The sequence below is a fragment of the Rhipicephalus sanguineus genome, chromosome 1 (assembly GCF_013339695.2).
Source record: "Rhipicephalus sanguineus isolate Rsan-2018 chromosome 1, BIME_Rsan_1.4, whole genome shotgun sequence".
NCBI classification, from domain to species: domain Eukaryota; kingdom Metazoa; phylum Arthropoda; class Arachnida; order Ixodida; family Ixodidae; genus Rhipicephalus; species Rhipicephalus sanguineus.
In genome coordinates, this window is record NC_051176.1 from 225,167,359 (window position 1) to 225,185,698 (window position 18,340).

At 48.6% G+C, this 18,340-nt stretch overlaps 2 protein-coding genes across 5 annotated transcripts in view; one reads left to right on the top strand and one right to left on the bottom strand.

The window, feature by feature from the left end:
• LOC119373329 (solute carrier family 35 member C2) overlaps nucleotides 1-1,506 on the bottom strand; it is a 41,516-nt gene extending 40,010 nt beyond the window's left edge. For all 4 annotated transcript variants that reach the window (XM_037643360.2, XM_049419832.1, XM_049419837.1 and 1 more), the window contains exon 1: nucleotides 986-1,506. In XM_037643360.2, the coding sequence (XP_037499288.1) occupies nucleotides 986-1,213 (228 nt within the window). In that variant the 5' untranslated portion in view covers nucleotides 1,214-1,506. The remainder of the gene's footprint in view (nucleotides 1-985) is intronic.
• Nucleotides 1,507-1,772: 266 nt separating this feature from the next.
• LOC119373352 (peptidyl-prolyl cis-trans isomerase B) lies at nucleotides 1,773-14,980 on the top strand. The gene is made up of 4 exons (XM_037643379.1): nucleotides 1,773-1,968; nucleotides 12,295-12,502; nucleotides 12,827-12,946; nucleotides 13,521-14,980. Exons 1-4 carry the CDS (start codon nucleotides 1,909-1,911, stop codon nucleotides 13,721-13,723), a joined length of 591 nt encoding a protein of 196 aa, XP_037499307.1. The 5' UTR covers nucleotides 1,773-1,908; the 3' UTR covers nucleotides 13,724-14,980.
• Nucleotides 14,981-18,340: the final 3,360 nt, after the last annotated feature.

Below are 18,340 nucleotides of genomic sequence, written 5' to 3' on the forward strand. Positions count from 1 at the left end.
CCTCTGGTTTCAAAACTGGGGTTCTGCGTGCCAAAGCCACGATGGCACGCCGGAATGGGGGACTCCATAGTAATTTAAACCACCTGGCGCTCTTTGACGTGCACCTAAATGTATCCGCTCTCATAAGAAATGCGGCCGCCGTGGCCCGGAATCGAACCCGCGTACTCGAGCTGCAGCGCGAGACGATTTTTGTGATAAGGTAGCTTGCCTACTGATGACAATACACGCACTGCAAATGGCGGGAATCCTATGACCGGTTTCATTACTGCATTTTACTCGAAAGGATCACATCAGTCAACGGAGGGCACCGACCGATCCGTAGAACGATCGCTGGCACAAACGAAGTGCCAGTGTAAAAGGTGAAACACCGAGCTAACCCTGTTCGTTCCAATTTTGATCTCTACACATCAAGCTGCTTTGACACGAACGTCCCTATGCACCGGAAACAAGGCCAGCACTCGTTAATAGAGTCAATGCAATTGTCCACATGCTGTGCCACGCCAGCGTACGATCACTGCACCAACCAGCGGCTCTACTTCCGCAGTCAACCAGTGAAGCCGGTAACAATTGCTCGTCACTTTCGGTGTCGCAGCAAAACACACTTTGCATTCCTACAAAATTACTTTTGATCTTACTGTACAAAACAGCAAGTGCCACTTCAGAGTACAGCCATATGCACGGCAGATTCGATACTGTCATGAACAGATTGTTTCTCGTACATCGATTTATGTCCGCAATGTTACACAAGTGCACATACCGTATGATACGCAAGCGCGTTCTTTCAACCAACACAGCGAACAAATCTTGTATATCACAACCTAGCGTCCAACTCCGCCGTCTGTGTTGCGTCGCAATAATTGCCCGAAACATTTCTGACAAGAATGTTTCTGGCATCAGCTGTTGTAACATACCAGCGGCCAAACTAAACTGCTTACCACAGAAGACGTTACCGCGTGCAACATGGAGGGGTTCAAACATCAATTACCTTGATGAACCATTTCTGGTAGAAAGTTATACCGATGGAGAAGCAGTAGTAGAGTAACACGAGGCCGACAGTCTGTAAGGCAGTCGCTGTGTAGCGCAGAGCGTGCATCCTGTACCTGGCAGGCTGCAATGACTGGTTCGCGGCACCATGCAAACGGTGGTAGCCGCTGAAATGAACGTAGCGCTTGGATCCGTCGTTGGACTGCACATTGCTGACGGCCGCTGACATTTCACGTGAGTAGAACTGCCTGTTCGGTCCCTGGACTCGGACACCGCGGACTTGAGACACGACGGCACGATCCTGACAGCAATGCGCCACACAAGCGTGACATGAGGGTATGTGTCGACGATGTTGTTCCCCACTGCGACGCGGCCGATACTTTCAACCGCTACGCGAGATAACGAGCCGAATTCCTACTTGAAAATACAGGCTGCACACTGCTGCACAAAACACCGCACGAACCTACGGAGCTCTGCAGACGCACACGGGTTTCTCTCCCTCCATACTTCTCGTTTTTTTTTCTTCCCCGAGAAAGCAAAAACAAAACAAAAGCGACGTTTCACATGGTTGCCTGCCAAATCCTTGTTGCGCACTAAACCAAAACTAAATGCCTCCTTTTTTTTTTCGCAAATGCACTCGAGTTTGAATATTTCCTTACAGATTACTTAGTTTCTCATTTTTGTTTGCTAGTATAAAATTTATTTATGTTCTTGTTAATGTTTTCTAAAATTTTAAGAGCTACGAGCAACAAAACACGAAAAGAGGGTTCGGCTGGTTCATCGCGCCCGCCATCGCAGCGTCTGGGGTCTGGGCGTCTGCTTCGCGAGTTGAAGGGTGACAAGCGAGCCGACCTGACGTGCGAAATTTTGCCTTTCATTAAGCACTTAGACTTTTTGCGAAAGTGACATAGCTCCTAACAGGTCATGTCTGGAACGATTTGCGTTATTGTCTTGCTGACGGCGCTGCTGGGAAATGTAGCATGCGTGAGTATTTCTTCGTTTCATTCTTTCTTCACAGAGGTCTGCCTTTCATGGAGCGTTCACAATCTCTCTTAATTAACGAAAAAAAAAAAATATTGACCTCGAGCTAAACTGATTCTTAGCTTTGGCCTTCGCTACACATGAGCAATTCTTTCATTTGTAGCGGAAGTGTTAATCATTGTCTTTTTCCAGGCAACGCAGTTGATGCCTGTGCAATCGTTTCGCTGCAGCAGGCGCAGTCCTCGATAGACGAACCGGTTTTTGCAAATAGGTTCTTAGGTTTTGGGGACAGAGAACAGGACGTCTCAATTGTCCCGATTGCTAGAATCATCTTGTCTGATTACAGATGTCTCCTGCTCTGTGGCAAGCGCGCAGTGGCAACCCATGCATTCGGTTTTCTTTTATTTATTTCTCGCACTGGCGGAGAGGAGCGCTTTATACGTGCATTGCGAAGAAGGCAGAGAGAGCACGTCAAATTATTAAGGCCAGGACGGGAAATGCGAGGTTTGTTCCTCGGGTCCAAACGTGTCATTTGAACGCAAGACGTGGCATTATAACTTTTTCGTCCACCAATGGCCGCCTGGGCGAAAGGCTGCTTGCACCCCTTGCCTCCTCTCTCGTCGCCGGGAGGCTTTGAGTGTGCTGCAGCGCCATGTTGCACGGCCTCTGCTCCCTCAGCCTTGCTCATCGGCTCCGTTTTCAGACAGCGAGTCCAAGGCCAGGCGCCGCTCCGGAGAAGACGGAAGCGCGGGCGGATCCTTGCCCCGTTGCCGAGGGCGGCCGCCCCCTCTCTTCGACAACTCTCGCGTGTCGGCGTCGCTGGGCCACTCTCTCCAGACTAACTTTCTCTGTGACGAGTCAGCCGCGTGGCCACAATTATTGCCATTTAATTTAAAATGATTGGGTTATAAAGCGCCGAAGCTAGCAACGGTACACACTTGAACTGGTATAGCGCATCACGGAACGGCCAGACGAAAGGACAGCCGTGTCTTCATTTTCCGTGATGCGCTACACTGGCTCAAGTATGACCAACCAACTCGCCCAATCAACACATGTCGATGGGACACGCCGTAGTGGATCCAGGCTGGGTAGGAGTGTCCGAAAGGACCACAAAGTATTCATTATAACGAACACCCCGATTTTTTAATTCCGCCCCCATCAGAATGCCGCCGCCGCCAGGAATTTGAACCCGCGTTCTCGTGTTCACCGCAGTGTGGTCCACCGCAGTGGTGCTTACCAATTTGTTCAGGTTATTCAGGTTATTTGTTGACGCGAGCATAATGAAGCTAGCAGGGACTTCGCAAATGGCCGGGGCAGCCCCTGCTCCTTTCTTACTTATGCTGATGTTCAAATTATTGCTTACTATATGCACTGCCTCAAGTAGAGAGAAATTCTTTTACACAGTCTGCTCAAAAAAAGTTTTCGCCGCTGTATGTCTGCATCCGAAATTTGCCCATGCGTCTGACCACGCGTTCCCGGACCTCTCAACTCTGCCTCGCATTTTTGTTCTGTTTGCTCAGTTCTGAGCATGCAGTGCTTTCTTTTTCTCCAATTTTAGCCACCGCGTCTTCGGCGATATTCTCTGTCCTGCATTCGCAAGCAATCTCGTTGCGCGTAGGTGTGACGAAATCATCTGCGGTGTTAGGTCTCCTTAGCCTGTGAGCGCCTCGGCCTTGAATGCCGCTAGATAGTCTAGTGATTGTGATCTTTCGGCTCTCCTCTGGTAATGGGAGCTGCAGAGTCTGCAACTGCTACGCATAGAGCTGAGTCGAAGTGCGCGGTATCTAATCCATGTCTAGTCAGCGTTGTTACTTAAATACGGGAAAGGCGATGATATATCGGAATCGTCAACGAAAGAATAAAAAAAAAAAACGCTGGTGGCTTGAGAAAGGATATTGCATAGCAGGGGCGTAGCCAGAAATTTTTTTCGGGGGGGGGGGGGGGGTTCAACCATACTTTATGTATGTTCGTGCGTGCGTTTGTATGTGTGCATGCCTATATACGCAAGCAAAACTGAAAAATTTCGGGGGGGGTTTGAACCCCCCCAGCCCCCCCCTTGGCTACGCCCCTGTTGCATAGTCTGTGCACCCTCACAGAATATCAAAATATCGAAAGACGAAAAAAAAAAAAGCGCGACGATGTGGAATCTCGTTTTCCAAGATAAGAATGACCAGTACAGGATCGTGCTACAGGCCAATACCTTTCACGATGGGGAAAGCAGGCTGTGTCGAGCTAGTAGGGAATATGCGAAATTTCGAAAGCATACGCGTTTTAGCGGCCAGCCTATGCGCATAATGGCGGATGTGTCGCTCGGTGCCACGTAGGAAGCGCCGTTGACGCTGAAGGTAGAGTCACGCAAAGGGTAGCAGAGAGATGGTGGCAACAGATAGCGCGTAACAGATATTTGCTCTTATGTACGAGGTCCTCTACTGCACTGGCGTAGAGAGAGAGAGGGGGGTAACGCCCCCCCCCTCCCCCCCGGCTACTCCAGTAATGGCGGATGTGTCAACCAACTGCATGTAGCTCACTGGCTGTGGCGTTGCGCTGCCGAGCTGGAGGTCGTGTCTTCGATTCCGACCGCACCCATGGGGACGGAGTGCAGAAACGCCCGTTTACTATGGTGGGCCTGTGAAAGAACCCCAGGTGATCAATGTTAGTCACACGTGTCCCCCAGTACGATGTGCTTCGTAACCATATCCAAACAACACAGAAGTTCAGGGGAACATCCATGGAGGCTTGAAGTGATTATAAAATCGTTCAACAGGGAATATTGATGAAGCCAACGTTTCGACAAGTGGGCTTGTCTTCGTCAGGGCCTGACGCGAGTATTATTTGTGCGAATAAACGACTCATAATTAACCCATGGTAAATATTCATGAATAAACTTTTAGATTTAACAACTTAGTGCGCGTATTGCAACTGACGAATGGCAGTGTGCGAGTGTATACCTAAGCACGTCAATTCACAGATGGGGAATATTCGTCCTATAATGACAAAAGTTACGAGAGTTTCTTAGTTGAATTTATTAACTATAGCCTCGAGCTTGGCATTTCGATTTTGTTGTGCAAATATTGTCCCCCTCTTCGAGCAACCCAGCTGAACAAGTATTTATGTGTAACGTAACGAAGCTAGCAGTTTTTCAATCGCAAAATGTGATAGTGAGATTCTCATGCTTGCGCTCGCGCACCATCCGCACGCTGAGCACTTTCGTCCGGTGCCTCGTACAGCTATCGCCGTGAAACAACAAATAGGCGCTGGCAACGTGGCGTCTGCGCGGGCTGCATTTTTCGAAGTCTATATTTAGGGGGTGAAGGACGGGGCACAAAGGGTGTGTGTGTGTGTTCACAATATTAACTCATCGGTGGTACGAAGTCGGGGCCAGTCCTCTCAAACCACAGTTCGTCTTAGGCCTGCGTTCTCTCCCGTCAGCAGAATGGCTTTGGTTATTTTCGCGAGGCGGTGGAAGGAAACTGACGCAGGATCACGCGCTTCGCAGCCCCAGGTCGTTCTTACACCAGTGCTAAGTTAAAATAGAAGCTTACTTACGATTGCTTTTAAAGTCACAGCAGTCAGCACGGCGCCAGGTGGCTTCTGGCTCGCTTGCATACTACTTTATCAAGTGCATATCGCTTACAAGCCAACGTGACTCGCACAGTTTTCCAAAAACACAGCTTTTCATTCCTTAAAAATGTGACGACGACGCTTCACGTAACGACAGCTCAGACGTGAGTTTAAGCGGCCGCACTTGCTATGCTGCATGCGGGGTGTTTAAAGATAAAATTGTCCCTTTGAAAATAAAACCGAGTAATCGGGACGCCTGGCGTCAGAAGACAAGTAGTGCTTAAACATTATGGCTTATTAGGTAAATGCGCTAATTAAGCAAGTTACCGAGGGCATTTATGCGGCTACTGACAATGGAAAGCTTGTAGATACTACAACAACTGCAACTTGGACGAGTTTGTATGCATTCATATATCTACATAAACCGCAAAGAAAAAAAAAAAACTGGGACACAAGAAAGAAGACCAGACAGGACGGGCGCTACATGAAACTAAAGTTTAATCTCGGAAATCGTGTCTAGAGCTGTGCACGGGCCTTATTTCCGAGCCCGAGCCCGGCCCGGGCCCGCTGACTTTGTCGAAGGCCCGCCCGAGCCCGACGGCAAAGGGCTGCGAGCCCGCCCGGCCCGGCCCGACGTAAGAAAACACAATCCCGGGCCCGGCCCGGCCCGGCTCGGTTTTTTGAAGGGTCGCTGCGAAAACAAAACATCGTTTTCCGGTAATTTGGCATTTTATTCAGCATATGAAATATGATCAAACGACACACGACGAGCAGTCTCTATTACACGGATTACAAATTACAAGTAGACGGCCTCGTGCCAGCAACAATGGTGTTCACGTGTATGGGGTATACCCATGGAGGAAGGAAAACTCAGGAGAGGCCCTATCGTATGCCAATGCATTGCGAAAAGTGTGGCGGAAGTGACGTCAGATTTATGGGGCAAACAAACCGGTATGGGGCAAACAAAACAGCAGACGCCCCGCGGCGTGCTCTCCGCGGTGGTTCGCTTCTGCTCAGATTTGTAGTCCCGGCGTAAACTTAGCGCGTATTGTGCGGTTCGCACGTAGTCAAACGCTGCAAGCGGACGTTTACCAGGCTGTTCGTGCGTGGCAGGCCCGAGCACTGCGTGCTGAAATTCTTTGTGGAGCGTTTTTGTGCAACAGTACAGAAAGTACCGGTACGTGCCGTAATCAAAAACATTCAGCCCCTCCATCACCGTATGCGAACTCACCTAGCAGTGACTTACGCATTCTGCTGGGCGTTAGATCTTTCTTTTCCTTTCTCGTAGCCCGATTTCCCGATCTATTGCTCGATTAGCGGTTCTTTGCTCGTGTATATGGAATGAGCGCAGTAGCTATTCGGCGCAACGTTAACCTATAGTTGACGTAACTTCACGTCGAAAAGAAGACACCGCTGTATTGCATACGCGATCGTGCACGTAAAGTTTGTAATTCCAGTGCGCACACAACACAAGCACGCAGCGAGCGCACACCGAACAATACATACATCACGTAATCCGATAATACGAACCAAAGTTTATTGCCCTTTCGTTGAACGACACAGCCTCTAAAACGTACGATGCCTTCAGCGTATGTTATGTACGGCGCGTCAGACGCCAAAAACAAAAGTTCACATGAGTTCTGAGTTGACAGAATGAGTAACAAGCAACAGAGCGCACATCCGAGAGCTTCGCACGCGAATACCATGCATTAGTGATCAGCAATGAAGCCAACGTATACGTACACATGAAAAGTGACACCCGGTATTGTCCGCAGTGCACGCGATTTGCGCTAAAGAACACACAGAAAGAGCAGCATGCGTGAATCGACTACACCGCTTGCACGGCGAAAAACAAACAGAAAAAGATCTGCAAAATTTCGCAATGCGCGCATGCGCTTGCAAACGTCGCGACGGAAATCGCGAAATGTTTCGGTGCTTCTTCGCTAGGAGGCGATGCGGGTGTTTGCGATGTGGAGGCTTCACGAATATGACGTCAGGGCCTCTCCTTAGTACTCCTTCCTCCATGGGTATACCCATGCAAGCGTCAGCTTGCACGAAGGCGATCTACGTCGGGTCGCTGTCGCGTCCATTTTCACTCAAATGGGATTTGGCCTTAAATCTAACGCGAACAGTTGCGTGGCGCCGTCACTAGCCCAGGTGGTGTTACTTCTGTGTTTGTCGGAGTGCAACAGAGGCAGTGCTTTACCTGCTCCCGTTTTGTTTAAAGTAGTGAAAGGAAAGGAAAAGCGGTAAAGGGCGGTCGCGGAAAAGGCGCTGTATGCGTGCTGGAAAATAATTGCCGCTCATTCTCTATGTTTCGGGCTTGAGTCGGGCTTTGCGCTGGGCCCGAGCCTGGCCCGATAAAACTCCAAGTAGCCCGAGCCCGGCCCGGGCCCGAGGTGAAAATAAGTCAGCCCGCCCGAGCCCGGCCCGCGGGCCGGGTCGGGCTTTCGGGCTACCCGGAGCCCGTGCACACCTCTAATCGTGTCCGTTAACTCAGGTCACAAAATCATACATCATCGCGCGAGCGCATCCCAAACCGCCAATACAGGTTAACACACACAGGTTAATAGTGAAAGCGTAAGATATAAAGCACGCGCTCTGCTACAGGTCTTGCATTATGTGGGCATAGATCCTCGCTAGGCGTGCGCATGGGGGGGGGGGGGGGGGGGGGGAGAGTTGCAGAGGGGGCGGCTGCCCCCCCCTATTCACCTAGGAGGGGGGGGGGGCGAAATCTGCCTCGTGCATTGACTTAGTAAGAGGCGGGGGGGGGGGGGGCGCTGCGATGAATCTTCGCCCTCCCTAATGGGAAACCCTGCGCACGCCTCTGGCATAGATAGCGACAGATCAGTTGCGAAAAGTGAGAAAGCGCTCGTCCTGTCCGGTATTCTTTTTTTTTTTTTGCGCTTTAAGTTCAACTTTGTACATATACATACTGACGAGGGTGATCTCATACCAGTTTTCAAATGACGCAGAAAGTGCTTATCCTGTAAGTCCTGCTACAGCACTGCACGGGCCTGTGCCGGGTAAGGGATTGTTGGATCGGGCCCGGGCCGGGCTCGGGTCGGGCGCGGGTCTCATACGTATCTGTATAATTGCGTGTGTACGTTGTTTGGCTTTGTTTTTGTTGTTTTGTGGGGTTTAACTTCCCGAAGCGACCCAGGCTATATGAGACGCCGTCGTTGAGGGCTCCGGGTAATTTAAACCACCTGGAGTGCATTGGCGTGCATAGAAATTGCACAGTACAAGACGTCTACGATTTTGCTCCATCGGTATGCTACACGTAATTTCAAGAAACGCCTAATATGAGTTTCAACCATTATAGGGAGTGAAAGACGTTCTTGGATACCGTGTATCGGTGAACTGCCTAGATTAGTGTATATATGTATATTAGTGTATATTCACTTCGGCGCTCTAATAGACAATTGTTTTGGAAGCCCTTAGTCCAGTCTTGCTTTAAGGCGTAACATTTTCAAAGATCGAAGGCGGTCACACGAAGACGATGAGACAGCCATCTTCAGGGAACAGCGAGGACGGTGGCTCGCTTGCTAACGTGTGTGCCTCGCTTTGACAGATCTATGGTACTGCGGTGGCGGTGACTCAAGGAAGAAGGGTGGGACAAAGAACCTTCTTGTTTTGAACACGAAAACGTAGTGTACGTTGGGTGCATTTGCCTGCCGAGGAGTCAACACGACAGCTTTAATTTACGTAACGTTGCCCAGCCTGGTGTATTCCTCCCAGAAGCAGCTACAGGACGTTTTTTTTTTTTCCATTGCATTGTGCAATAGATGAAGTTTGCAAGGAGATTTGCTACTTTTACTCAACAGCCTAGCTCGTATGCAATTGATGTAGACTCAAATTAAAAATGTCGGTTATGTTTTTTTTCCCACTTTATGGAGGTATTATATTTTGTAGTCATTCTTTGAAATTCAAAAATAAGATTTCGTGGTTAGCACTGCGTGCGTACATGAAACAGCCAGCTATGACTCCAATTATATTTTATATTGCCGTGCAATTACTTCGCAAGAGTGTTACGGGCGTAATTAACCGAAAGTATACACAGTACCAGTGAAAGTCGTGACACTGAAAGAATTTCCTAATTTCCTAAAACTATCTCTAGAAAATATGTTGTGTGCGGCAGGTATCTTCACAATAACCGAAGGTTGGACAGTGCCTCCTTTATGCTCAAGGCATAACTAGCTGAAACGGGCCGGGCCGAAACCTTTCGGGCCCGGACCGAGTACGGGCCACATTTAAGGACACCGTGCCGGGCACGGGGGGGGGGGGGGGGGGGGGGGGGGGGGGGGCGGAGCATGGCGTTTTCAGGCCGGGCCCGGGCCGGAAAAATCGGCCCGTGCAGTGCTCTAGGTCCTGCAGCAAGGGAAGGTTTCTCGCGTTTCGCTTGAAATAAACTGAGCCAGGTCCGTAGACGGGACTTTTTACCGGGAAGGTGTGCAGCCCCACTTTAAGTGTGTTAGTGCGTGCAAGTGGAAGTGCGTATGTCTATATATATATATATATATATGGTTAAAAAAATCGCTCAGAAAGGACTGACGTTCCGGCCTTCGTCGGACTCCGACGAAGGCCGGTCCTGCGGCCGAAACGTCAGTTCTTTCCGTGCGATTTTTCCTATGTGCTTGGTGTTTTTGAACTTTTACTGCCGGGTCCTGTGTTAGCATTTCATTGTGTGTGTGTGTGTGTGTGTGTGTGTGTGTGTGTGTATGTATATATATATATATATATATATATATATATATATATATATATATATATATATATATATACACACAACAATGTTTTCACTGAACCGGAGGGAATCCTCGTGTGAAATTTCATGCGTTATGACAAGGAGGAAAGACGTTCTGTTCCGACAATTTGTAACAACTCAGAATGCAACCCGAGGCGCCACGCTGTAAATGTATATATAAACTGTAAACGTTTGGGGGAGGTTTGAACGTACGGGCACTCATCTTCTTAAAGGCCTAACCACACGTACGCGTTGCGGTGCGTGGCTTGTAGACGCGTCGCCGCGCCCTCTCCCTATGGAGAGAGGGGGCGCGCGGCTACACGAAGCTGCGCGCCCTCTCCATCCATGGGGAGAGGGCGAGACGCCGAGTCTACAAGCCATGCGCTGACGCGTTGCAGCACGTCAGCGCTTGGCCTGTAGAGTCGGCGTCGCGCCCAAGGCCTGACCACACGTACGCGTTGCAGGGCGTGGCTTGTAGACTCGGCGTCGCGCCCTCTCCCTATGGAAGGGGAGGGCGCGAGGCTATACGAAGCTGCGCGCCCTCACTCTCCATAGGCAGAGGGCGCGGCGCCTAGTCTAAACGACACGCGCTGCAACGCGTTCGTGTGGTCAGGCCTCTATGCGCGCTCAGGGGCATCCATGCGGACGCGCACAAAGCGGAACGAGGATGGATAACGTAGCCACCGACATTGTCCGCCGTCGCACTGTACGCGAAATTAGCTTGCTGCATGCGTAGTTGTGACGACATCGCGAAGGAAAGAACAAGCTATATGTGACTGTTTTCAGCATGAGATTTTGAATTCTCTGCTGCATGCAGTGTAGTAATTGCCTCACATGTTCACAGGAGCCTTGACTACAGATCCGCAACGTTTTCTGACTGTTTGAAAAGTGCTGTAGTGCCCTTTTAGTTGAATTAAGTAAGTTTGTGCGTATTGATATTCCATTTCAGCATCTAGCGCACAACACAAGAAAAACACTGTGTGATAACCGGCGAAGACAGGTGCTAACTTCAAACAGATTTATTTCCAGGCCGTGACACTCATACGGGGATGATCAAAAGCCTACGCAAGCGCATTTGTCACATTTGGCATTGCATACAATGAACATTGCGAAATAAGAGCCGACTGAAAACTATAAGATTCAGGGATGGAGTTTTTATTATCTTTCCGCCGAGTCGTTCACGGCTTGTGTTTAAGATAATTTTTTTTTTATTCGTTAAACCAACCGATGGTGCGCTCAAGCACGTGTCCCCCAATTTAGCGATATTCGCCGCTTCTATTATTTCTCTTGTCAGTTGCCGAGCGCTCCTTGCTCCGTAGCATTGCGAGTACTGGGGCTTGCAACTGCAGTTTCTGCAGTGGAGGCTAAGATGGCCCGCATTGCCGTTTCGCATTGTCGGCGTGCTCCCGCAGCCGGTCATTCATACATAGACTTTTTTGGCCGATGTACTTTTTCCCGCACGTTAACGGTAGCGCATGTACCACATTTGTGGTGCTCTAAACAGAGCTTTGTGCTTTGTCGTTCACCCAGCTTTCTTAGCTTTCCGGTATAGCTGGCTTGGCACAGACTAGAAATAGAAAGCCTATTTGGCACTGAGAACACGACGTTGGCGGTGTTTCCAATCTTAATCCTGCGCGATACACCGTGTGTGTATGGTATCATTGCGCATTTTTCGTTATTTTACCCCCCTCCTTTTGTTGCGCATCAGTGTGCGTTGAGGTGGCCACGTTTAAAAGTTTTAAGCAAACCTTCGGCCTCTGGAGTGATCACCGACTGCTGGTACCCATAATTTATCAAGCGCTCAGCTCGGGCACGGAACTGCTCTGACACTTCACGGGTCAGAGCCCCTCTAGTTGTTTGGCTTCGCTGTTTTGTGCATTTCACGCCCTTGCATGACGTAGATATTTCAAAAAGATGAAGAGGTTAATTGGTACCGTAGGATTTCCTAAGAGCATCTGATGCTATACGGGACCAAAAAATGTGTTCCATTACTGACTAGCGGTACCTTTCCTCGTGAACAGGCTCAACCGGACAAGACGATTACCCACAAGGTGACCTTTGACATCGCCATCGGGGATAAAGACGTCGGTCGCGTCGTCATCGGCCTGTACGGGAAAGTGGCCCCAAAGACTGTGCGCAATTTCGTCGCTTTCGCCGGAGAAGGCTACGAGGGCTTGAAGTACGAGGGCATCGGCTTCCACAGGGTCATCAAGGACTTTATGATTCAAGGTATATTTATGCACCTTAAGAGGCATAGTCTTTCCTCGAATACCAGTGCTGAATTGCTCTCGAATCTCGCTGAAAAACAGTAAGCGTGAGATAAGTGGCTCGCGACGTGGAGGAATAGAGGGCCCATCGTGACGAAACTATACAAAAGGACTCGCACTGTAAACTCTTTTGTGTCTCGTATGCTCACGTATCCGACGTTATAGCGGTTTAATGAAACTTCTCGGCCCAGTAAGTCACCTTTCTAGAAAATGTCATTTTGGACCGTGAGTTGAAGACACGTAGCAAAGAGCTCACGCCACTGGCTTTGGTTACTCCGTGCTGTAGGCGGCGACGTGCAGAAGCAGGAAGGTCGTGGCTCTATCAGCATCTACGGCCGCTACTTCGACGACGAAACCTTCGCCCTGAAGCACGAGGGACCTGGCACGCTCAGCATGGCCAACGCCGGTAAGCATATATACCGACCAAACTCAATGTGACAGCGCTCGCACGCAGCCGTCCTGTGACCGCGTCCTTGGTGCACTTAAAGATATTTAAATTCGATCACATTGCAACCGAGTTTCTTGCATTAAAAAGGTTTTTTCGTTTACTGTTTGCAATGTATGTTTTTTGGGAAATTCGCATCTAGGTGTATTCACACGGGACAATGAATGAAGTTTGAGGACTCGGTGATATCTGCGATCCCAACGCACTGCGGAGGTTGGCTTTCTCTGTGATTGTCTCAAGAAACAGACAAGGCGGTATTCAGCAGTATCTAAAATATCCCCCCCCCCCCCCACGGTTTATGAGCAAATGACCGTGTACTTAAATTTAGGTGCGCAGCTTTTAACAAATTTTAGGTTGTCAAAATTAGTACGGAGTCCACCACTACGGTGTGCTTCACAATTATATCGTTGTTTTGGCTCGTAAGACCTCGGATTTTTTAAACACTTCTCTTCTTTGAAATTGCTGCAGCGATTGTTGTGGCCCCGCAACGTCTGACAGTGGCCCCTCTGCTGCGTTCTTCCTCTCCCGTGTGCAGGAAAGAACACGAACGGCGCACAGTTCTTCATCACGACCGTAGCCACCTCGTGGCTGGACGGCCACCATGTGGTCTTTGGCAAGGTGATCGACGGCATGGACGTGATTCGCAAGGTGGAGAACACGAAGACCGACCGTAACGACGTGCCTGTCGAACCGGTCATCATCAAGAGATCCTCGGTCGAGACCCTGGTGTCCATTTGAACTGTATAGGGCCTGCGTGCCATGCCATGCCGTCCGTCGCAGCCCAATTGGCAGTAGGTGCCTGCTGTCCATTTTCGGGCTTTAATAACGTTCGCAAAGACTGCGTTTATTTCCGTGATCGCGGAACTTGTCACCGCGGCGACCAACTGGCTCGATACTCGGCTTCTAGCATGCCCCCCCCCCCTCATATTTTTTTTTTCTTTAGCCGTTTCCTAATTCTGGAGGATGAATTGCCTTAGTATGCTGATAAACGAAACCAACGCAGCTGCTTGGAAATGCGACAGCCTTATTGACCTTCCTCTGCAGTGAGCGATAGCGAGTTTTTCCTTCAGTCGGTGAGGTTATCAGAACAACTTCACGACTGCCCTCTCTCACTCTCTATTCTTTTTTCGCTTCCGCATCGAAAACGTAATTGAAACCGTCACGTTTATATTGCAAGCAACATTCCGTTCACCAGAGTGTGCTCGCATATGTGATCGTGCTAGAACAATCGCTGTCGATGCGCTTGGTGTATCCTAGCGCCTGTGCATGTCACTTTTATGTGTTCGGCAGCGACCGTCCTCAACTATCATCATAAATTTATCATATAAATGACATATATTTATTTATTTCTCATAGAAATAAATATATCAGAAACACAACAAAGCCGAAGGAACGACGTATTATCCCCTCCAACAAAGTGTAGGTTCTCTTCATTCTTGTGCGCCACCCGTTTCCCACGTGGCTCTGCTTGCCGAATGCACGACATGGCAGCTAGTGTAGGCTTCGCGCGTTGTACTGTTGGAAAACATGGCAGCTGTGTCGTCTCTTGGCACAGGGTAAGTTTGCAGGGTATAGAGGTGTCGTATAGCGGCCTACAGAGCCGTGAGACTTCTCAGAGCGACATTTCACGATGGCGCGCACTTTCTTTACTGGACTACTCTCTGGACCACTTTAAGCGAGCGTAATGTAAGCGACGTTGGACCAAACAGTTCTTGCGAAACTTTTGGGGCGGAGATTTAGGACGGCGATGTGCAATTTCAAGAGTCTTTTCAGTGAACCTACGTCATCATCCCTGTCCAGTACAAATACTCACTTCAAATAGTCTCGAACCAAGAAGTACTGGATCCGCAAGAGCTTCGAACAACACGCCCAAATGTGTCAATGTTTACACTAGCCTCAACCTGCCAAATTTTTGTCATATTTTATACCTGCTTATACAACCTTTCTATATAATGCTCTATTTTCTGTACCTTCAAAATAAATTGTTGCAAATCACGCTTGGCGTCGGCTACTTCCTTTTCTCCTGTTGTGATGGCCATTGTGGTTTAACAACGACAGCATGGTAAGTTTTTCTTACTTGTATGAAGGGGCCTTTGAAGGAGGGTAAACACTGCTTTATTTAAAAAAGATATCGGATTTTAGAAAGAGCGGACCCATAGCTGGGGAAAGCGATCAGCCAGACGAAAAATAAAAATGCAAAATGAGCTTGAAGAAGTTTGTCTTTAGCTACACAAGGCTGCGATTCACAAGCTCTCGTTGCGTTCAAGTCTTTATCCTATAAAATCAGGACTAGCGAACCCAGTTTTCTACTGCAGCTATTGGGAAAATGCGCACTCCTCACAGTTTTGTACAACTTGAAGTGTTGTCGAAGCTTATAGGCACGAAACCTGTTCGTCAGAGCAGGCTTCGCCTCAATAAGGGTCTTTCTGAGGGAAAGCCTTCTTTCGTAAAAATAACTGAGCATTATATACAGGGCGTTCTTTCATACCTCTCTCTTGCACGTTTTCTTTCTTTTTTTGCTTAGTTTTGAACGCCAGATGACGTTGCGGTTCTTTCATTCCTCCCACATGCAGCGTCGCCGGCACCAGCTTTCTTTAGGTTACGAAGAAAATGAAACTGCCTTACAATCTCCCAAGTGACGTTCGTCAGTGTCACCCAGCTTTTGTCCAGCACATAGTCTGAATACTCGCGCTGCTGCGTTCGACCCTTGCCTTCCGTAAGTGTTTCAGAGCATTATCACAGACCCGAATCGCGTCTTTCCAATTTCGCGTCTTCCGCTCGCTATAGGCCGCGTGTTCTGGCACTGCAGCACGCTGTCAACTGTGCAGAGCTTCAGCGCCCGTCGCCGACGACCCTATCACTGGGCGCTGGCAAAATGGTGAACGCCGAAAGCGCACCTCGAAGGGGCATACCTTATGTTACGCGTGCCCCAGCGAGGCGGGCCAACCACTGATGTCATGAAACGGCCGCTTCGTTGGTGGTCGTTTGTCAAGCCAGCCGTCGCGTGAAGACCACGCTGTTCGTTCTAGGAAACGTAAACACGCTGCCGGGTACCCGAGCGGCCTGTTAGCCAGCTGCATGTTCGCCGGGTGGGCGACCGATGGCGGCGCCTCAGTGACGTCAGCAAGAGAACATTCTATATAGAATCGCTGTCACCTCATTCGTTTGTTCCCGTTTTCAATGCATGCACGTGAATCACGGTGTTCATAAGTAGTTGCTTATATTACTAGATTGCTAATCTTACAGAGCAGTCACTAAACCAAAATACTTGACCCCCCCCCCCCCTTTTTTTTACAGCAGAGCTGTTATGCTCGACTTTGGGACGTTAAACCCCAATAATTATTATGTTATGCTCGAGTATTGCCGTGTATCGTAGATAGAAAGTTATCATCATGAACCGGCATGCGCTCAGTCACCGCCCAAGCACCCTTTACAGATGGTTAACAAGAAAAGCTGAAACGGGCGTCCCCTAATAGCCACGTATAGTACAGTATAGCAAGGGGCGGGAAAGAGAGACGGTAAAAGCCAAGGCAAGCCAGGACCAGCTAGGTGCCCGCCAGATCTGCAGTGACCCAGCCCTGCTCGACTTAGTGCAAGCTGCACTAATTTTTTATTGGATTTCATAGAACCATATCCTTCACGACTAAAGGTCCCAACAATATACATGTGAACTAGGTAAACAATCTAGGTAAACGCAATATAAATTTCGCTCGTAATTTAAGTCTCGACACTAGAAAGCTAGAAGTTTCACTGACAAGCAGTTACTTGTCAGCAGTATAGTCACACTGAACGAACAGCAAAACAGCACATTGTCACTGAAAGAGCAAAACTATTATATTCGCTGAGTGTTAGTTTCTTTCCTTTTTAATGGCTTAGCTCTAAGGTCAATACGACGCGCTTACAGAAAAAGATATGTAACAAAGTTCATGACCTGCACCTGCATTTGACCGAGCATGTGCCTCAATTCTATAACACTATTAGATTTCGCGTGATGGGACAATTCTTCCCCGTTAGCTGTGCACGCTACAAAAGGCACGGAGCAAAGAAAGAAGTCGATTTCATGATGCGGGTTACAATTTTTTAAAATCTTATTTCTTACTCTGGCGTCCGAGTTGACTTATGTACAGCGGCCGAGCTGAGCACCTCTTGACCTATCGCTTGCAATTTTTGGCACGGTAGCTGCAAATAGGTTAATTTTTGCAAGTCAGCACCGAAGCGCGGTGAATACTTCTCTTCGTTGTCTGCACTCCTTTAAGACAGTTTCTACAAGACGTAGGAGACATTTCTTGACTGCCGAAAATTTGTCATTCTGGAGAGCAAAATTGTGAGTTAAAGACCAGGGGGGTGGTTAAATGAAAGAGATCTCTGAGGAGCCGCTGACGTCACATTTAAAAAAAAAAGCCTCGTCGAACTGGAATGTTTAGATCGAGGTGAGGTCAGATCTTTAGTCGTCAAGAAACAGAGCTCTGGTCATAGCACTTGCAAGATAGAACTGCGTAAAACATGCTGATCAAGGATTGAAAAAGGTAACGAGTCAACAAGACTAAACGTTTTGCGCTGTGCGAGCGAGTCACATGCTCTCCCATCGTGATTTGGTTAATATCAGATAAAGGGCGATAACCGCGCACCTCATCACAATGGAAGGCCTTTCTTCGGCACTAAAACAATTTTGCAGACCTTCCAATCATACGGTGTCACTCCTAATGATAATGACTGGTGAAAAATATGGCGTGAAGAAAATTTCGGGTCAGTTAGTAAACGTCACTCTTCAATTATTGCGGTTGGAAAGCTGTTATCACATCTTGGGAATGAAATTCGATTGCTTTGAAGCGATAGAGATTTTGCGACGTTTTGTTATTGAGTATGTACTCACATATAAATTTTCTTCCTTGTTTTTCTCCACATGGAATGGCTGAAATTACTGTAGTAAAGAGGGAGAAACCGTCGAAGGGAAAAATGGGGGAGATTTTAGGGACGCGAGAGGCAACTGTTAAGCCGAGCTAGAGCGAAAATTGGTTTATGCAATACAGATTCCGTCATTAATAGCGAGAATGATCGTTTTCTGAACCATAAAATGACCGATAAAGAAAATAGGAACGGCGCCACCTGCTGTGGAGGACGGCACCTCTCCTGTGACGCCACCGATGGTTGATCCACAGGGAACACCATTGAGGAAGGTCACGTGATGATTACGTCGACTCGTCTGTTTTGGCGCGGCCGGTTAAAATCGAGGAGCAGCAACGGGACTTTTGGCCTCAATTTTATGCGCAACAAATCGTTATATATTGGCACACAGGAAACGGAGATAGACCTTTAGACGAATAACATGTTGATCTAGCTCGGCGTAACACTTTC